This window comes from Buceros rhinoceros, unplaced genomic scaffold (genome assembly GCF_000710305.1).
Source record: "Buceros rhinoceros silvestris isolate BGI_N320 unplaced genomic scaffold, ASM71030v1 scaffold40724, whole genome shotgun sequence".
In the NCBI taxonomy this organism is placed as follows: Eukaryota; Metazoa; Chordata; class Aves; order Bucerotiformes; family Bucerotidae; genus Buceros; species Buceros rhinoceros.
Window position 1 is genome coordinate 8,919 of NW_010409619.1, and position 16,903 is coordinate 25,821.

The 16,903-nt window shown below is 39.4% G+C and overlaps 2 protein-coding genes across 2 annotated transcripts in view; one reads left to right on the plus strand and one right to left on the minus strand.

The window, feature by feature from the left end:
- The window catches only part of PI4KA (phosphatidylinositol 4-kinase, catalytic, alpha), a gene marked incomplete at both ends in the record, with an annotated part of 46,217 nt that overhangs the window by 8,854 nt on the left and 20,460 nt on the right, over positions 1–16,903 (minus strand). The window contains 20 exons of the mRNA XM_010135290.1: positions 38–231; positions 370–449; positions 1,093–1,212; positions 1,290–1,417; positions 2,108–2,215; positions 2,753–2,904; positions 3,168–3,326; positions 4,549–4,676; positions 4,952–5,108; positions 5,444–5,536; positions 7,111–7,230; positions 8,391–8,480; positions 8,847–8,930; positions 9,619–9,700; positions 10,140–10,264; positions 10,381–10,451; positions 10,726–10,808; positions 11,858–11,991; positions 12,917–13,053; positions 13,602–13,710. Coding sequence (XP_010133592.1) covers positions 38–231; positions 370–449; positions 1,093–1,212; positions 1,290–1,417; positions 2,108–2,215; positions 2,753–2,904; positions 3,168–3,326; positions 4,549–4,676; positions 4,952–5,108; positions 5,444–5,536; positions 7,111–7,230; positions 8,391–8,480; positions 8,847–8,930; positions 9,619–9,700; positions 10,140–10,264; positions 10,381–10,451; positions 10,726–10,808; positions 11,858–11,991; positions 12,917–13,053; positions 13,602–13,710 — 2,354 coding nt within the window. The remainder of the gene's footprint in view (positions 1–37; positions 232–369; positions 450–1,092; positions 1,213–1,289; positions 1,418–2,107; positions 2,216–2,752; positions 2,905–3,167; positions 3,327–4,548; positions 4,677–4,951; positions 5,109–5,443; positions 5,537–7,110; positions 7,231–8,390; positions 8,481–8,846; positions 8,931–9,618; positions 9,701–10,139; positions 10,265–10,380; positions 10,452–10,725; positions 10,809–11,857; positions 11,992–12,916; positions 13,054–13,601; positions 13,711–16,903) is intronic.
- The window catches only part of SERPIND1 (serpin peptidase inhibitor, clade D (heparin cofactor), member 1), a 6,567-nt gene continuing 6,054 nt past the window's right edge, over positions 16,391–16,903 (plus strand). Inside the window, exon 1 of the mRNA XM_010135289.1 lies at positions 16,391–16,888. Within this exon, the coding sequence (XP_010133591.1) occupies positions 16,393–16,888 (496 nt within the window). The 5' untranslated portion in view covers positions 16,391–16,392. The remainder of the gene's footprint in view (positions 16,889–16,903) is intronic.

Consider the following 16,903-nt stretch of genomic DNA (forward strand, 5'->3'; position numbering starts at 1 on the left):
AGGAATTACATCAGTTCCTTCTTTTGAAATATCTCACCTGGTAGGTAGCTGTACAGCGAGGTGAGGAGAAATGCTCCAAGCCAGATTTACATTATCTTTCCATTGCTTCTCACTGAGACTGATGTACTTAGACCTCCAGTTTGCTACACTGCTCTCTCCAGTTTGATCCAGCTCTAGCTCAGGGGAAGACAGTGGATTGTACCATGTGATTAAGCGTTCAATCTCAGTAGCCTGAGGGAAACAGAAAAAAGAAAAGTGCTTTCCGGAAGAATTAAAAACACTCACAATTTCATACTTTAGTTTATGTATCCTGCACCAACAACAGGGTCTTAGATTTCATGCGGTTTCCCCATTCTTTTGGTGACCCACCAGCAATGACAGCAGTAACGTTCTTCGCTTCATGTAGTACTTGTGTAGTTGCGTACCTCTGTTAGTCTTCTTCGACATTCCTTGAGAAAAGGATAAAAAAGTTTTCAGTGGCTTTTGTTCAGTATGTTGAATGGTGCTTTCAAACTGTCCACACCCAGCAACACTAATACCTAAGAACTGAATAACCATAAGACGCTTGCCAGTTTAAATCAGTGACTTCAGAAAGTCAGTACAGCAGCTACTCATCATACAGTTGCCCTCAGAACATACAGAGGGCAACAGGCTACAGGGATATCAATTAAGGCAGTACTGCACTCTCTTTAGAACCACAACAGCCCACGAAAAAGAAAAAGCACATAGTTTACAAATGTACAAAACCACAGCCCACAATCTAACGTCACTGTGCTGCTCCCAAAAAGCACTAGGGGCACGTTTGCATAAACAAAGCAAAGGACTTCAACACCTCTTCACCTCTGGTGTTATTTCTTCTGCACTACAGGGCTGAACATTCTATCAAAAAACCCAGGCAATTTCAAAACTTTGCTGCTTGCTACCAGTGAGAATTTCCTCACCCCCTCTCCAAAGTCTGGCACTGGTAATTAAATAACCTACCAGAAGAACAAGAGCCCAATACTAAAGGTAAATATCTACTTTAAGTGGTATCTGCATATAACATATGCTATAAAGTTGGCTGCAATCGGTTGGTTACTGTTAAAAAGATACCTGATTTTTTAGATATGGTTGACATGCCACTGGACAAAGGGTAAGTATTTATCCATCCTTGTGTAGCCTGTTGCCGAGATCCAACATTGATATCCAGGTTGCTCCTGGTGTCTTGATTATCTAACAACAGAGCAGGGATCTGATGTAGAATCCAATCAAAGCAGCAACGTTTTGAAATGGCACATAAAGGAACTCACCAGGCGGCACGAGCTGGCTGGCTGTCAGATACTTCTTGTCTGAAAACATTGCTGTCCAAAACTTGATCAAGATGCTGATATCCTCACGAAGCCTCTTTTCCCCTTGTGTAGGGAACTTTGAGGGACAACTTAAAGAAACCATACAAATAATGTGAAGTTGAACGATTAGAAAAAACCAAACCAAATCTAATCCAGTAATATTTCTTACTGTGATCAGAATCTACAGGGATGGGACTACGTATCACCACACTTTATCCTCATTGCTTTATTCTGTCTGAACAAAAAGTACAAATTTCCTTTTAAAACTGAAAATTAAGCAGCAGTGTGTCAGCATCTTGGATTCATTTGAAATTTAGTATTATGACTTACTGACCTCCTCACATTCAGACTTTCCTATCAAATATTTTCTGTTCTGCCCATGTCAAACGTTGCAATCACCAGATTCAGTGTGGGTGTTTTTTTCAGAACAGTGAAACTATTTCAGCCACACACTCTGTAACAGGAATTCTTTAAATCTTACAAATCTACGTAGAGTTTTGAGGAATAAACTCCTCAATAAGGAAGGAAAGAAAGAAACATTCCTGAAGATACTACTTTATAAACTACACATAAAATCTGGAACTTTTATCTAAGCCTCTTTGAGATGGTTTACGAACTACACAAAAGCACAAGCAAAAGTTTCTGTTAAAATACACGAAAAGAGAAAGGAGGAAGTTAAATCACTAGAAGAGAAAGATGGCTGCTGCTCTGAAGTATCAGGGAAGGTTCAGAAAAACCACACACATGATTTTGGTGAGTAGTTGCAAATAAAAAAGCACCTGAAATAATCGAAGGCAGTTGAATAAATCTTTTCTCTCAAAACGTTTCGAATAGTTGCATTTGGAACCACATCAGCATGCAGCAAAGACAAGCCCAGAGTCAGTAACCTAATAAGAACAATAATCAGAGAATGAAAATTTTGGCATTCTCAAAATGGTGAGCAACGCAACACCAAACAAACCACAGCTACAGCTGTAACTCCATTCAACTTGTCGAAAAGTCTCTGTTTCAGAGCTCTTAGCAAACTATTTTCATTATCATCAGATTGTTCCTAAAGCTGAACCGTACTGAACCACAGAAAGCTGAATCTTTCAAGTCACAAGAAGTGACAAGGACTGATGGAACAAAATTATCCCCAACTGATACACTGACCGAATCCATGATATGGGCAACTTGCTCTGCAAAATTATCCCATAAAGTTTTCCAAAGCACCAAAAATTACTTCCAAGCTAAAGTCAGCTACTTCTGTTTTGAAAACAGAGGTTAGACTCCACAACATTCCAGGATTTTAAAGGCACTTTCACCACTTGAAGCCAAGACAATGTTACACACTTAGTGTTGGGTTTTTTTTTCCTCCTACTCCTCTATAACCTTATTTCTTCCATCAAGGGAAAAAAAACCCCAAAAAACAAACCCCTACTCACTTAAATCGGGGTCCGATTGCTGCCACATGCCGATTCAAACTGCCTTTGGCCCCTCCAATGTTCAACGAAAGAGACCGCTGGAGCAGGCTGGAGAAGATCTCTATTTGGTCCGAACTGCAGTATTTGGCTATTTCAAATCTCTGCACCAAAAACTGAGAAAGACAGACAGACATGCTGTGCTTCCTTTGACCTTTTTTCATTTCAACAACCCCCCCCAGTCTTTTCTGTTTCGAGCACCTTTCTCCCCCTTAATTATGCTCATCTAAGACCAGCATGTCTCCTGGCTTTGAGGCAGAAGGGCTACTACCTTCACCCCCATTCCCCTCCTGAATCACGAGAACAAATAGGGCTGAGTAGCTTAATCACAGCATCACTGCACACCACCGCATGCAGGATGTTCATAGGAAATACACACCTCTATCCAGATGTAATGTGGAGTCACCTCCGGTGGACAGGGCCTCGGCTGGCTCTCTTCTGAGGCTGCTAATGGATCTGCTTCTTTCTGCTCAGCAGAAAACAGGCCAACTTTCTGCTCCACTGTCATCTGCCAGGCTCCTGCCATTTCTCGCATGAACTGCAAAAAGAAATATAGTAGTGCTTCCTCTTTCAAAAGCATCTTCTTGTACGGGAAGCACAATCTTTCTCCGCAGTGCACACAAAAATCTAACACATCAATTAAAATTCACAACAACATTAAACAGAGAGGCAGAGATAGGTCTATACGTCCCACCTGAAAGAAAATACTTCTTTTACATAGTAAATTACGAAGGGAAGAAAGACTCCCCTAGAAGTTCAGCTAGTAACAGAAAGACTAAGGGCAACAGCAGAGAAGCGCTGTATTTTCTTGAGGAGACTGAACTGTTACATCAGCTGATGCCATCCACCCTCCCGCTCTGTTAAAGGGTAGCAGGGACAAGCATACGCCAGGTTCACGTGTACTGCAGGATGCAGTTTGACCCATGAGCACACACAGGTGATGAAGCACACAACATAAAAATGGCATGTAATTCACTTTTGCCGAACCCGCTCTAGGGAGCAGCATCCTCTAGCAGAACAGATACCTAGCAACCATGGCTGCTTACCCAACCTCCTCAACAAGACACACAGAAATTGCTCAGAAACGTAAGAGAAAAAATGAAACTGATGCTTAAGAAGTTAAACACTGAAACGTGCACCTAAACTGACCTAAGTAAATACAGATTGATGATCATCCCCGGCAAATGAAACAGTGCTCACTGACTGGAGCAACGACCAAAGGCAGCTTTCTCAGCTGTGTGTGGGCTGCCACTACACCATGCTGAGTTGCTTTATTACCACTAGATTCATCCCCACTTCACAAAACACAGCTGGTCTAGCCTGGTACAGGATTAGGACACTTGCAAGCCTATTTTTACGGAAGGGTGCAACGGCAGATACCAGAGGCCCTGCCTGATGAGCAGACACATTGATTTCTACTTGTTTTAAAACACTCTTCTACAAATTGTGGTAGTTTAGAACCTGATTCATGAGCATCTCAAGCATCTTGGCAGCAAAGTAAATCACACAGTTTTGATCCTAACAGATTTCCTTTGCTGTATCATTTCTGCTGCTGAGAAAGATCCATTTCCCACAGTCTACTTTGTGAGGGATCTTAGACCTTCAGCAATACATGAACAGAGATTTCCTGGCAGACTAAAGTGATTAACAATGCATTTAACATCCTTACTTGACACAGATTCAAAATAGCTGTGAATCTCTCAAAACTTTCTCTCTTCCCCTCTTGCAGGGGTAGAGAGAGTTCTTAAATAGCTTCCTACCGGCACTTCTATTCCATTCTTGGCAGCAAGCAGCCACTCCCAGCAAGCAATTGCAGTTTCCATGCCATGTTCATTGAACATTCGCAGAGGTCCCCAGCATAGATGATGAAGGAGCTGGGCATCACAGTCTGAAAACAAACACTCACTCAGATTTCTCCAGCAGAATAAATAAATGCTTTTCACATCAGCACGAAATTGGTGTGTGCACTATGTAATAATGAACTGCTAATAAGTAGCTTCCAATTTTAAGGGGGCTTTTCCCCAATATAAGCCTCATTGAAAAAAGCAAAAGACAGTTTTGCTTCGAGTTCATGCATACTGGGTTTGTATACGGATAGTTTTTGTAGTTTATTACTCTTGGCATTCACAGCCAGAAGGCAGAACTCCATTTGTTTTTCATTACCTTTGCTGCTTATTAGCAGCGCAGTCAACTTAAACATGGCTTGGGTGTAGAATTCAGTGTGCCCTGATTCAAGAGCATCATTCAGCTCCTTGACCATCAGTTTATTCAGGTCAGATGTGCGTCCTGTAGCATTTGAGAACTGAATCATTCCAGAAACCTGTAAAACAGAGAACAGTATTTTTAGAAATCTAGTTTGGTACTGGTCACATGCTGAATGAGGAACTTGACAAACAGAGACATCTTTTGTCACTACTTTGCTAAATTTTTAGCTTTATCTACAACATAAGAACTTTCTGCAAGACCAACAGTAAAATGATCTGTTTAACAACCTAGGAAAATTATACCCTTTATTTTGAAGGAATTTAACTTTAGAGTCTGTGCTTAAAATAACATAGAACCATACAATAGTTTAGGTTGGAAGGGACATTATTCCCTGAAAAGCCATGCCAGCACTCGTGGATACTCCACACTCAGGAGAAATCCCGCACTTACCTCTCCCGCGTAGCGATTGCGCAAGTTAAGAGAAGCCATGAAGTTGGAGTAGTCCTTCTTCACGCAAGTCGGTCTTTCAGTCAGCTGGGTTGCCTATGACCAGACCACATACAGCTGTTAATACTCTTCATGTCCAACCACTTGTCTTTTTTCCTATTTATATATTCACATGAGTTTAAAGTTTAAACTTTTTTATGTTAGTAAACAGAACAGTATAATGACTCTCAGGTATAACAGCCCCTGGATTGATAAAAATGAAACAAGGAACATGTGCATTAATTCCATGTACACACTTTGAAATATGTATGTATTTGCATACACTTTTTGAAAGACCAAAAAAAAAGCATAAAAAGGATAGAAACTTTGGGACTGCTGCTCCCATTTCAGGTAAAGAGGAAGACAGAAGAGCAGATGTGATCATGGTTCTGCCTTCTTCATGCAACAGCTTGCTGAACTGTCAGTAATGCAGAGAGAGTATTTTGTTCCTGTCTTTAAAAAGCACATTAGTAATCCACACATCCCTTTGCAGAAGCACTCAGGGATTTGTGACTCAGAGACAAACAAACGAAAAGAATTATACTTTACACTGTAAAACTAATTTGTTATATCGAGGTTTTAAAACTAAAATACAAGGCCAGCAAAATCACAAAAAACTCAACACCCTTCAGTGCTTTGCTCCAGTCCTGCTAATGGCTACCTTGGCTCAGAAACGGATAAAATTGTGAGAACTATTCTTATTACATGTTTTGAATATAAAATTTGTGTACTATCATCTTTGCGCTGGCAATGTCCAGTCCATGGGGATAAAGCAGGAGGAAAAACAAACGCTAGCAATCTGAAAGCTTTCTGAAAGAGCTTTTGTCACTTGGCTGACATGCAGGAGGGCCCTAATCAAAACAAGTACCATTAACATATTAAGAAAATGAGAAAGCTCTTTCTCTTCTTTCCTTTCCGTTGTAAAGTTTCTAATTTCTTCCAGCATAGTCTTTATTCTATCAAGTTTTTTCACCTTGCCCCTTTAGGGAACTACATGACTGCACTCCCAAGTCCTGGGAGCTCTTTATCCCATTTACGCTTAGTGACTAGTGCTGTCTAGGAGGACAACTGTAACAGAGAACCAGAAGGAAATCCTGCTAAACTGGGCACGGAGGAAGTTTCAGAGCTGCTGCTAGAAAACAAACTGGCTGAGGATACAACAGATTCTACCAGACGTTTCTCCAGGAGATCAGAAATTACAGCCGCAAATGAGAAAAAAGGAAAATATAAAACGCTGCATACAACTGCATGAAACGTTCAGTGCAAAAGCACGTTTGGAGTGAATCTTTGTAAAACTCAGAGCAAATAGGTGTCACCCAACATTAACCCACGTTACTATTTGAGAAAGGAGCTCAGTTCAGTGTTACACAAAGATACTACTTTCAAATCGTTAAAAATCATTTATAGAAAACTCTTAAACAGCATTAGATATTTTTATTTATTTTCTTGCTTGTTACCATCTTACGCTTCAGTATTCTATGGTACACCACGATTGGAAGTTACCTTGATTTGAGATGGAAAGAATAAAGGAGATGTAGAAAATCTGTATTTCGTGGCTAGACTGAATGTCGTGAAATTAAGAGGACAGCTATACTGCTGCACAAACAAACAAGAACTGTGCCCATACTCACGCCCAGAGTGGTGTTCTGTCTGTTGTAGCCTGCAAAGTGCAAAACGCTTTCTGTAGCCATAGCCAGTCCTGTGTGCTGGGACAATCCCGATACCCAGTTCTGATGTTTGTTTAGGTATTCCTGACAAAAACAAGAACACAAAACGTACATACCAGAAAGCGTTTGTTGGAAAACTGTGTTGCTCAAAACAAGGCAGCTCATAAGCAAGCATTGTGTCATTGCAAACTACCAGAGAACTTCGCTACGCACATACCTGACAATACATACTGTCTCTACTCGGTTTCAGGCGTTGCTCCCCTGGCAATAAGAAACTTTGTACGTCTTCCTCCATTTGTAATGGGTAATACTTGTTCCATTTTGTAAAAGGGTTAAGTGACCAAGACATTCTTTTAAAAGAATGACTTTTCACAAAAAGAACCTTACGAAAGGAAATGCTTTGGACTCCATGGAAGAAGGGACTATAACAACTTATCCTTTTACATAAAATCCCTTGAGGTTTTTTTTTTTAGAGAAGGAAATACAAACTTAAGGCAGAGTTGCAGTGTCCGAGACCCTGAACCTCCCCAGAAATCCTGTTATCAGCACTAAGTTAGGCTCCTCTAGATCACCTGTCCAACCTGGACTACCTAGTTTTTCAACTGCACACCAAGGATTAACATTTTACTATAGTGAGACTTTCTGTTTACAGAAAGCAATAAAAAGTGTTTTATTGCTTTCATTAGTACATGACAAATAATCTTTTGTAGTCTTTGCCTGAGGCCTTGTGATGGCTTTCTGCTGAATTCTGCTACACATTTACTACACCCACGCTCAAGTTAAAGTCTGTAACCTCCAGTGTTCTCATATATTAGCAGAGTTTCTTCATATTTTAAAAAAAATTAAGACAAACAGAAAAAAACATCCTCCCACGAGGGAAACAAGAAACAAGTTTTACATCCTAATCACATATTTCAGTCCAGCTGATATTTTCAGCTAATGCACCAGCATCAAACAAACTTTGCTAGGCAGATGATTCTATTATACCAAATTCTGACTTGTGAAGTAAATCCAGGATGATCTACCCTTTACAAACCTGTTACTGTCAAGATACAGAGGTCAGACTACATCAAAAGTCACATAAAATCAAAAAATCTAATTATGCTCTGTCAATGCTATAAAGGAAATCTTAGAGCAACAGAAAAATTAAAAATGACGCTTGGGTAGTCTGAAAAATCAAAAACATTACATACTTAAATTCTCATCTGGAAGATCAAATTCTTTCACAGAAGCAGACTCGTTACCTGTAGATGAGATTTTGTAACTGAGGGAGCCCATTTCATCGCTTCTTGCAGAATCATCCCACAGCGTGCAGCAAAATCCTTGACTATGCTCTAGAAACAGAACGCACCAATATAATCAGTAAAACACAGGACATTTCGTAAGAGGCTCTAGCTTCAATGGTCTAATAAGAAACACAGAGAGTAAGACAGGTTGCAGCAACAGGATACAGTTAAAATTTTCAGAAACAATTAAATGTACCCTTGGTAGGCAACAAACTGTCACAGTTTGAGTCAAGTAAAACTGTAAGATTCAGAAAAACCTTAATACCAAGTATCATATTGTATTAGAAGAACCTTATCTAGAGGAGTATTAAAAAAAAAAAAAGGAACTTTCAGAGTGGCTCACTAATTTATCTCCTTAGCATAAAATAATCAGGCATTATTTTGTTGTCTGACAGACCAAGGAGGACCGCCTACCTCTCTGGCTTCATGTGTGTCAGGGACAGTTATCCTATAGGGAGCATCAGGAATGTCATAGTATGGCTGATCCTTGTGAATGTCCTAAACGAAAACAATTACCAATTTTCAAAGAGATAAAATTCACCACCACTTAACTTCCAACACCACAGGTAGCACTCTCCTCAAACAAGAAGTCTGATTTACCAAACCTTTTTGCTAATACTTGCTCTCAAAGTCAATCCGAACAGCTCTAAGAAACGGTTTTTATTCCAGTTTGGTTTCCAGTATTAATAATTTTAAAAATCCTCAACATTTGGTACAGAAATAAAATTCTGTAAAGCATTTCCATCTTAAAAAAATAGGAATATTTAGTAAATCCAAGGAATATGGATACACATGCGTACACTGGGAAAAGTATAATATGACAACCATAATGCATAAAAAGATCATAAACCAAAAAACCCAGCATTTAATTTCAAATGAGACGGTTCAACAGATACGACCCATAATGGGTAATCCTGTGTTCTAGTCTTGATGCTAGATTTGACTTTCTGGACCACAGCTGGCAACAACTTTCTAGCATTAGCTTTACTGCCTATGAAATAGGGGTACAGATGCACACCTTATTTCACAAAAAATAGAATTAATATTCTATCACTCTTACTAATGAATGCAAAAACATACTAGAACCCAAGTAAGTGTCAAATAAATGTAAAATTCTACAAAATAGAAAGAAAAATGGAAGCATACATTTTATTTTCCTAATAGCATTTCCAAAAGAGGAACTTACTGCACTGAGAGACAGCGACAGTGTCTGCAGAATATCTAGCATAGTCTTCAGCACGGTTCCACTCCACAGCAAGTGAGGAAATCTAGAGCAAGATGGAATTCAGAAACACAATCACCATGGAGAGTTGAGGAAGGCAATTATTTTATCAAGAAATAGAGCTGCGCAAAGAGCTACCTATATACCTCAGTAGATAAGCTCATCCTCGACATTAAGGCTCCCAACAGCTTGGCTCAGCAGAGTCAGAGGCTCTCCAAGAGCAAGCTGAGTAGAGCTAGGTGGAGATTGCATTACTTCATGGCACCTTGCTCTGCTCCACCCATGGGAATACTAAACAGACACAAACATTTTAAGCAGGAGTTTCAGAGCCCAGGTTAAAAGTACGACTGAATGTTATTTTTCAAGGAGGTGTTTCAGCAGAAGTATCAGCCAAGGAATTCACTTGACTGTCATCATTGACTGTGTTAAGTAAACACTGAACAGTTAATGTGAAAAGAGAACAGGACAATGAAATCTACACTCACTTGTCTACCAGACCAGATAAGTATTTATCTGCAACTCTCCTGATCCTCTTGTGAATGTGGTTAAAATTCACCAGCAAGAACTGAGCATGTCTCTCCAGCTCTTCTTCGTTCTCCTTCGTTTTGGGCTAAAAAACACACCAAAGAGAAGAACAAGCTCTTAAGGTAAAAGACAAGCACACTTTCATAAACTAAAATGAGAACTTTTATACAAATTTAAAATTTCTGTTTCCACTTAACCTACTTTATCAGCCATCATTGTCAGGAAAGCTTCAAACACCTTATCAGCCACAGCTATCACACACTGCATCATGCCTGAGGAATCGAGAGAAGTGGCACATTTGATTATCAGAACTACATCTGCTTTATAAACCACGTTTAACAGTTAAAAGTGTTTATGGTTACTTAGCCAACACTGAACCAAGCTGTTTCCAAACAAAACCAGCATTCTCAGCAAGAATGAAGCAACAGTAATCTAGAGAACATAATTAATTTTGTTAAATAGTTGCTTGCTTTGATTTAGTTTTGCATGCCTGGAGATAACTTCTTAGTATCTCAAGCTGCAAGATACCCAAGCAGGTCATCTTACCAGACTTGTCTTTCTGAATTGCTTTATCCTCAAAATAGCAAAACATGACTTGGAAGCGATCCTGGTCCGTTGAACGCAACACCCTAGGAGAAGAAGAGTTGTGTAGGTTGGGTTGTTTTGGGCTTTTTCTTGGTTTTTTCTTTTTCTTTTCTTTTAAATGTATTCAACACAATTCCATGTACTTTAACATCACAGTACACACCACACACACACGGTAATTGTTAATTTCATGATAATTTTAAGTCTCTAGTAAGTGGGATGATGCTATTTGTTTCTACATTCAACTAACAGCGCTCAAATCACAAAATGCTTCTTTGTCACTGAGAGAGTAACTTTCACACCTCAGGCGACAGAAACCCGTTGATGAGGCACTTACACAATTACCACAGTCATACAAATGCGGTACAATCTTTGGCATTTCTATAGGCTTTGCATCTGTTGAATTGGCCTATGATGAAAATACCACTTATTAAATTGCTCCTAAATACAGCCAAGATGTTTCTGGAAATGGTCGTCCCTGTTCGTTATTGTCAAAGTAAAAATGTGATGGAGAAGTTTCTTCCTATTTTGCTGACTGCTAGACCTCTACCTCAGCTTTCAGTTACACACCTCTTTGAATAGCAGTAATAAACACACTTTTAAAGGAACTAAAAAAAAAATTCTGTATGTTTCATTAGTACAACCTAATACACACTACTGAGGGGAAAAAAGTATACTACAAAAAAATTTTCTCAATATAGTACGTTACATTGGTCTCACAAAATTGGCAACTGTCTACGCTGTCCTTTGGAGCTGCAAGCATAAGAACGTGCAGAGGATACATTACGCTTAGAAGACGTTCCTTTAGAGAACCCTTTTGTCCATCTTCTGTTAGTTCCTATACACAAGAGATCCCATTTTTGCAACCCTACTATATTATTCCATCCTTTTTATCCACACTAAAGGCATTTTTGCATAGATGAATTCCCAGTCTCTGAATCTTCAATAAATAAATAGCTCATCTTCTATGAGCTAATGGGACTCGAAATACTGATTCTCATTTATCTTAGTGTCTCGCAATTCTGACTTGAACATACACGGTTTTTAATATTTTGTTTATTTATCAGTGAAAAAATGACATAAATACATATACCTCATATACTCTAGGCGGTAAACAGACAGGAGATAGGTTGACATGGCAAAGTCCAACTTATTGATCAATGCTGACACTTCTGGAGGAGGATCCAAGAGATTTATTATGGTACTCCGTAATTCATTTAATTCAGCCTAGAGATGAATACATGAAGTTATCTGAAGCAGGAGCACTATATTAGTCTGTGTACTGAACACATTAGCTTTCAGCTACTACTCTTTTTACTTTTTAACGTTAGCAAAAAAAAATGCCAGGATGCCTCTGACTGCAGACTAAGATGCTCTGACTCAGCAAGTCACGATTTTTCAAATACAGAATTAAACAGAACAACAGAACTAAATACCGGAGTCAAGCTCCCTGCTGCAATAACTACCAGTTTCCAAGTTACACCAATGAAGAAATACAATTCCTACATTAAATGCATGTAATTTTGATGAAACATCAACCTTGTCCAGCTTCTTAAACTTCATGTGTCTGTTGTGCCACTCTTAGATGTCATGGACCTAAAGATCTAGGCACAATGGAGATTTCTGTATTGTTTGGGAGCCAAAGACACTTAATAACAACTCTTCAATCCACTTTACACTGCTACCACAAACAGTCCTCAGGTAAAACCTATCCTGAAAGCACCAGGGAGAGAGAAATACACCAGTACCAAACCAGAGGATAAAAAGGGAAAAAACCTACTTAACATTTCTTTGAAAATCTGAGTTGTTTCCTTCCAAAGTTTATTGTTATGGTTTTTTAAACAGTGAAAGTTTTGTCTGTCTGATATAAAATGGATGAAAAAGCTACTAAAAGGCTTCAATCTCCACAAAGTCCTGGTTTCTACACCTATCAAAACAGTGTAGCTACCTCCCTGAATGCTTGTATTAGCACTCAGTAAAAACAAACCCAAGTCATTTATAAACAGCGTTGTCATACGAGTAGCATAAAAAAGCTGGATGTCACTCATAGGAGGCAGGTGGAGTGCGTGTTGTGCTATTTCAACAAATCATGGTTACCTTATCATTTATCTCTGACAGACATTATGGAAGGAGAATAGAACTTAATTCTTACAGAAGTCACAGTATCGTTCTTCATGGCAGAATTGTACTGAAGAACAGAACGAAGTGGCTCTTTGCTGGGAAATGTGAGTAATGGAGACTTGGTGGCAATTTCACATACCCCTTCATACCACTCCTCTGGCCAGAGACCTGGAGCACAAGTATAAAGAGGAAAGTGGGGTGGGGGAGGAAAACGATATTAAGATTCACGAAGCCAACTAGCATTATCAAACCCTGTACTACGTCCTAGGGCAATTTTTTCCACACACTTAAGCACAAACAGCACAAGTGATTCATGTTCCAAAGATAAAAATCATGATTAGGTAATTCCAAGTGCAGTTTCTCAGTGGGTAAGAAGTTTCCATCTGATTACCATTGCACCCCAGATGTCTGATTTTCCATGTCAGGAGCTTAGCTATCAAAACTCACACTTACTTAACTAAGGCTAGCTGTTGTATTAGCTTCGAAAAAGAAAACCTAAGTACAAAACCAAGTTGTACTGTGCTCAATCTCACAGCAAAACAGAGTAAAGATGTAAAGAAATCCTACTAGAGAACTGTCACGTAAGCTGTCTGCTTTGTAGTGTCTTTACACCTCTAATTTTTCCTCAGCCTACTGTGAACAGTTTGTAGCTACACTTAGATTGATCAAGAGTTTAAATGTGAGCAGCAATGTTACACTCTCAGGATTTACCCTACCTGATCCTTCCACAGCAAATCCCATCAGCACTGAATACAACCAGAAGTCACGGAACAGCTTCTGCAGTCTGGGCTTGGCCTCCTTGATTGGTGGCAAGCGCCTAGTGAGCTACCAAAGAAATAAAAATTAACAGCAGAAAATGGTGATATTTACAATAACTTAATTCCATGCTCAGTAATCAATGAAAGAACCTTCTTTACTATGACTTACAAAGGCAATATTCTTTGTCACCTATGAAAACGACTCTCGCATTACCATTGTCCTGTTGAAGAAAATTAGATCTTGTTAGAATATCTGAAATGCTGACGTTGGAGACACCTGAAGTAAGAACTTCCTTTGTTTTACACAGGAATAACACCATGCTGATGCAGTAACCTCTGAAGAGAGTACGTAACAATAGAATATTATCAACCGCAGAGCGGAGGAGACCACATGGTCCTTTAATCTGCGTGGAACACAATGGCGTGCAGCTTTGCTTCAGTGCGAAGGAAATCAAAACCAAATAAATATTAGTCAAATATACTTCTGGTCTCTATTGTTTATTGGCTTTGTAAAAATACACTGAGGCACCAATCGGGGATCTTTCATTGTTCGCGCCCACGCGCACGATGACATCAGTCCTGGAGAATTTACTATCTAAACAAGCCAGGAAAAGAGCACCATTTTCAAGACATTTATTAAAATCCTCTAATACTTTTTACACGAACAGCTGGTACCACTGGAGGAGTACAGTTTATACTCCCAGCCAACACGATATGCAATGTTAGATCATTTTATATAACAAAGCTTATCACGTGTTACCCCCAAAAGTGTCAGAAGCACAGGCAGTGTTCAAAAAGTAAAAGAAATGGACGTTAAACTGCAAGCTTTATTCAGGATTGTGTGTCATTACTGTAAGCTTTAAGAAACTGTAAGACTCTAATCTAGCTTGAAGTTTTCTCTAACTAGAGTAATTCCCTTGAGGTATGAAAGCTAAGCAGAATTTCAGTGAAACCCTCTACAAAGCCAACTTTGGATATATTTGTAAATTATGAGAAAAAATCCCTCTATTATAGTAAAATTAATCCAGGTTTAAACTGGTGATTTGCACTATGGTTAAAAGTTGCTTGTGCAATGCAAATGTTTACACCAATATAACACAGACTGAAGAAGTCTGACCACAGCAGCCTCAACCATATTTGCAGTAAGATGTCCCCCCATTTCAGCACAAAATAGCAGTGACGTGGCTTTTACCAGCCATTCACAGCCACGTTTATGTGTGTGCTTGACTTTGAAACTACATACACACCAATTTTTGCTCAAAGATCCTCCTCAAAAGTGAACAAGTACCTGCAGAGCTATAAAAGTAGTTCAACAAACAACATACAATTCAGCAGAGATCACTAGGCAAGGGAGGGATTTTGGCTGACGAAGTAAGATTAGCTCTGTTTGGTTTAGAGACTGTTTACTTTGGGAGATACACAAAAAAACTAGCGTCAAAGTTCAGATTTAAACGCTACCATTCCCCTTACTTGAGCTACTCAACACATCCTTTCCGCACAGTGGCTTAAAGGTAAGCTTCATCTACATCTTCTGTTATTTTCGGTAGATCTGACCACAGACATCTCTATTGCAGAGCGGGGGGATGTTTTGCTTGTGTAAGTGCAGCTAAGCAGTAACTGAACGCTGGTGAAGACAAGAATGTAAAGTTGGGAACTATAGACAGCAAATGTTTCTATGCCAAAAAGCTGAAAACACTTTTCAGTGGTTACTGGACAGAGTTTCTCAGCGCAAAGGGCCCGACTTCTGGGGGCGGGGAAAACCTCACGAATTTAAGAAGAAACAATATGAAAAGGACTGACTTGAGCTGTTCAGTCACAGTGTAAAAACCATTTTAAAAACACCTTCCTTGTTGCAAAAGAACTCATTTTTTGCATGGGATAATAACCTTAAATAATTTTAGGATTTCAGGCTAATTTGTTCAGGGGGAGAGTTCTGAAAATTAAATTGTTAGTTCAGTTACTTCAGTTCTGCTACAGTGTATCTGAAAATACTTTCTTTCAGTCACTAGTTTTATTCACAGACGCACAGGTATGCGTATATATTTTATTTCTACAGAACAGCTCTTTGGACTATTTTGAAAACATTCTAATCAACACCATAGCAAGGCTTTTCGTTTAACAGCACAGTGCAAACACACATCCTTCTCCAAGTTTGTTGCTAAATCCCTAGATCTCCTTTATTCCACCAAAGTTCAGCTTTGCTCTTCCAAAAATACTCCCCTAAAACTCCCATGTGTTGTTGTAGCTACAGAAAGTCTGTTTTTCAAATTCTTCAGTACGTCTCAGCCTTCTGGTATGCTCTTTAAGTGGGTGCCTAGTCCCTCCTCCTACCAAGCTCGAACCTTCGAACTTATCTTCACATTGTCTTTTTAGCACACAGTAGTAACACCGTTAGTACACACGTGAAGCATTACAGGGTTATAAATAAAGGGTCCCACGTACTTCAGGTAATGAATTTGTTACTGCTGAAACGTGCCAATAACGACAATTTCCATGGCAGGAGGTCAACCAGTTCTTTGGCAGGCTGGAGGCACAAGGTAAGCAAAGCCGATTACCAGTAAAACAGATTTATCCATCTAATTAAGTTCTGTTCTACTAAAGAAAAACAATGTCAAATAAGGTAACTATAGATCTTCTGCTATGACAGAATTCAGTGTGGCCCCAGAATTAGGGAATAGATAACTAAATTTCAATTACCTTATCCTCTCTCAACTGTGTTACGTTGTTTTCCAGGTTTTGACTTGTCAGAATGAAGTTCCTATTTCATTTGCTTGCCCTTGCTCTCATCATAACCTCCACCAAATGTGGAGTCAAGGACTTCACTGAGCATTTTGAAAGCCTTAAAGAGTCACAGCCACATGAAAACGGGACCTATGACATGCCAAACCTACCACCGGAGTTCCACAGAGAAAACACTATCACTAATGACTTGATTCATGAAGAGGAGGAGGAAGAAGACTATCTAGATCTCGAGAGGATACTGAGTGAAGATGACTACAGTGACATTATCGATGCTGGCCCATACATGGTTTCTGAAATTCAGCAAGGAAATATTCTTGAACTATTCCAAGGCAAAACCAGAATCCAGCGCCTCAATATTCTCAACGCAAACTTTGGCTTCAACCTTTACCGCAGTGTGGCAGACAAGGCCAACTCTTCAGATAATATTCTCATGGCTCCTGTTGGCATTTCCACTGCAATGGCTATGATTTCTCTGGGTCTGAAGGGACAAACTCAGAAGGAAGGCTTATCTGTTCTTG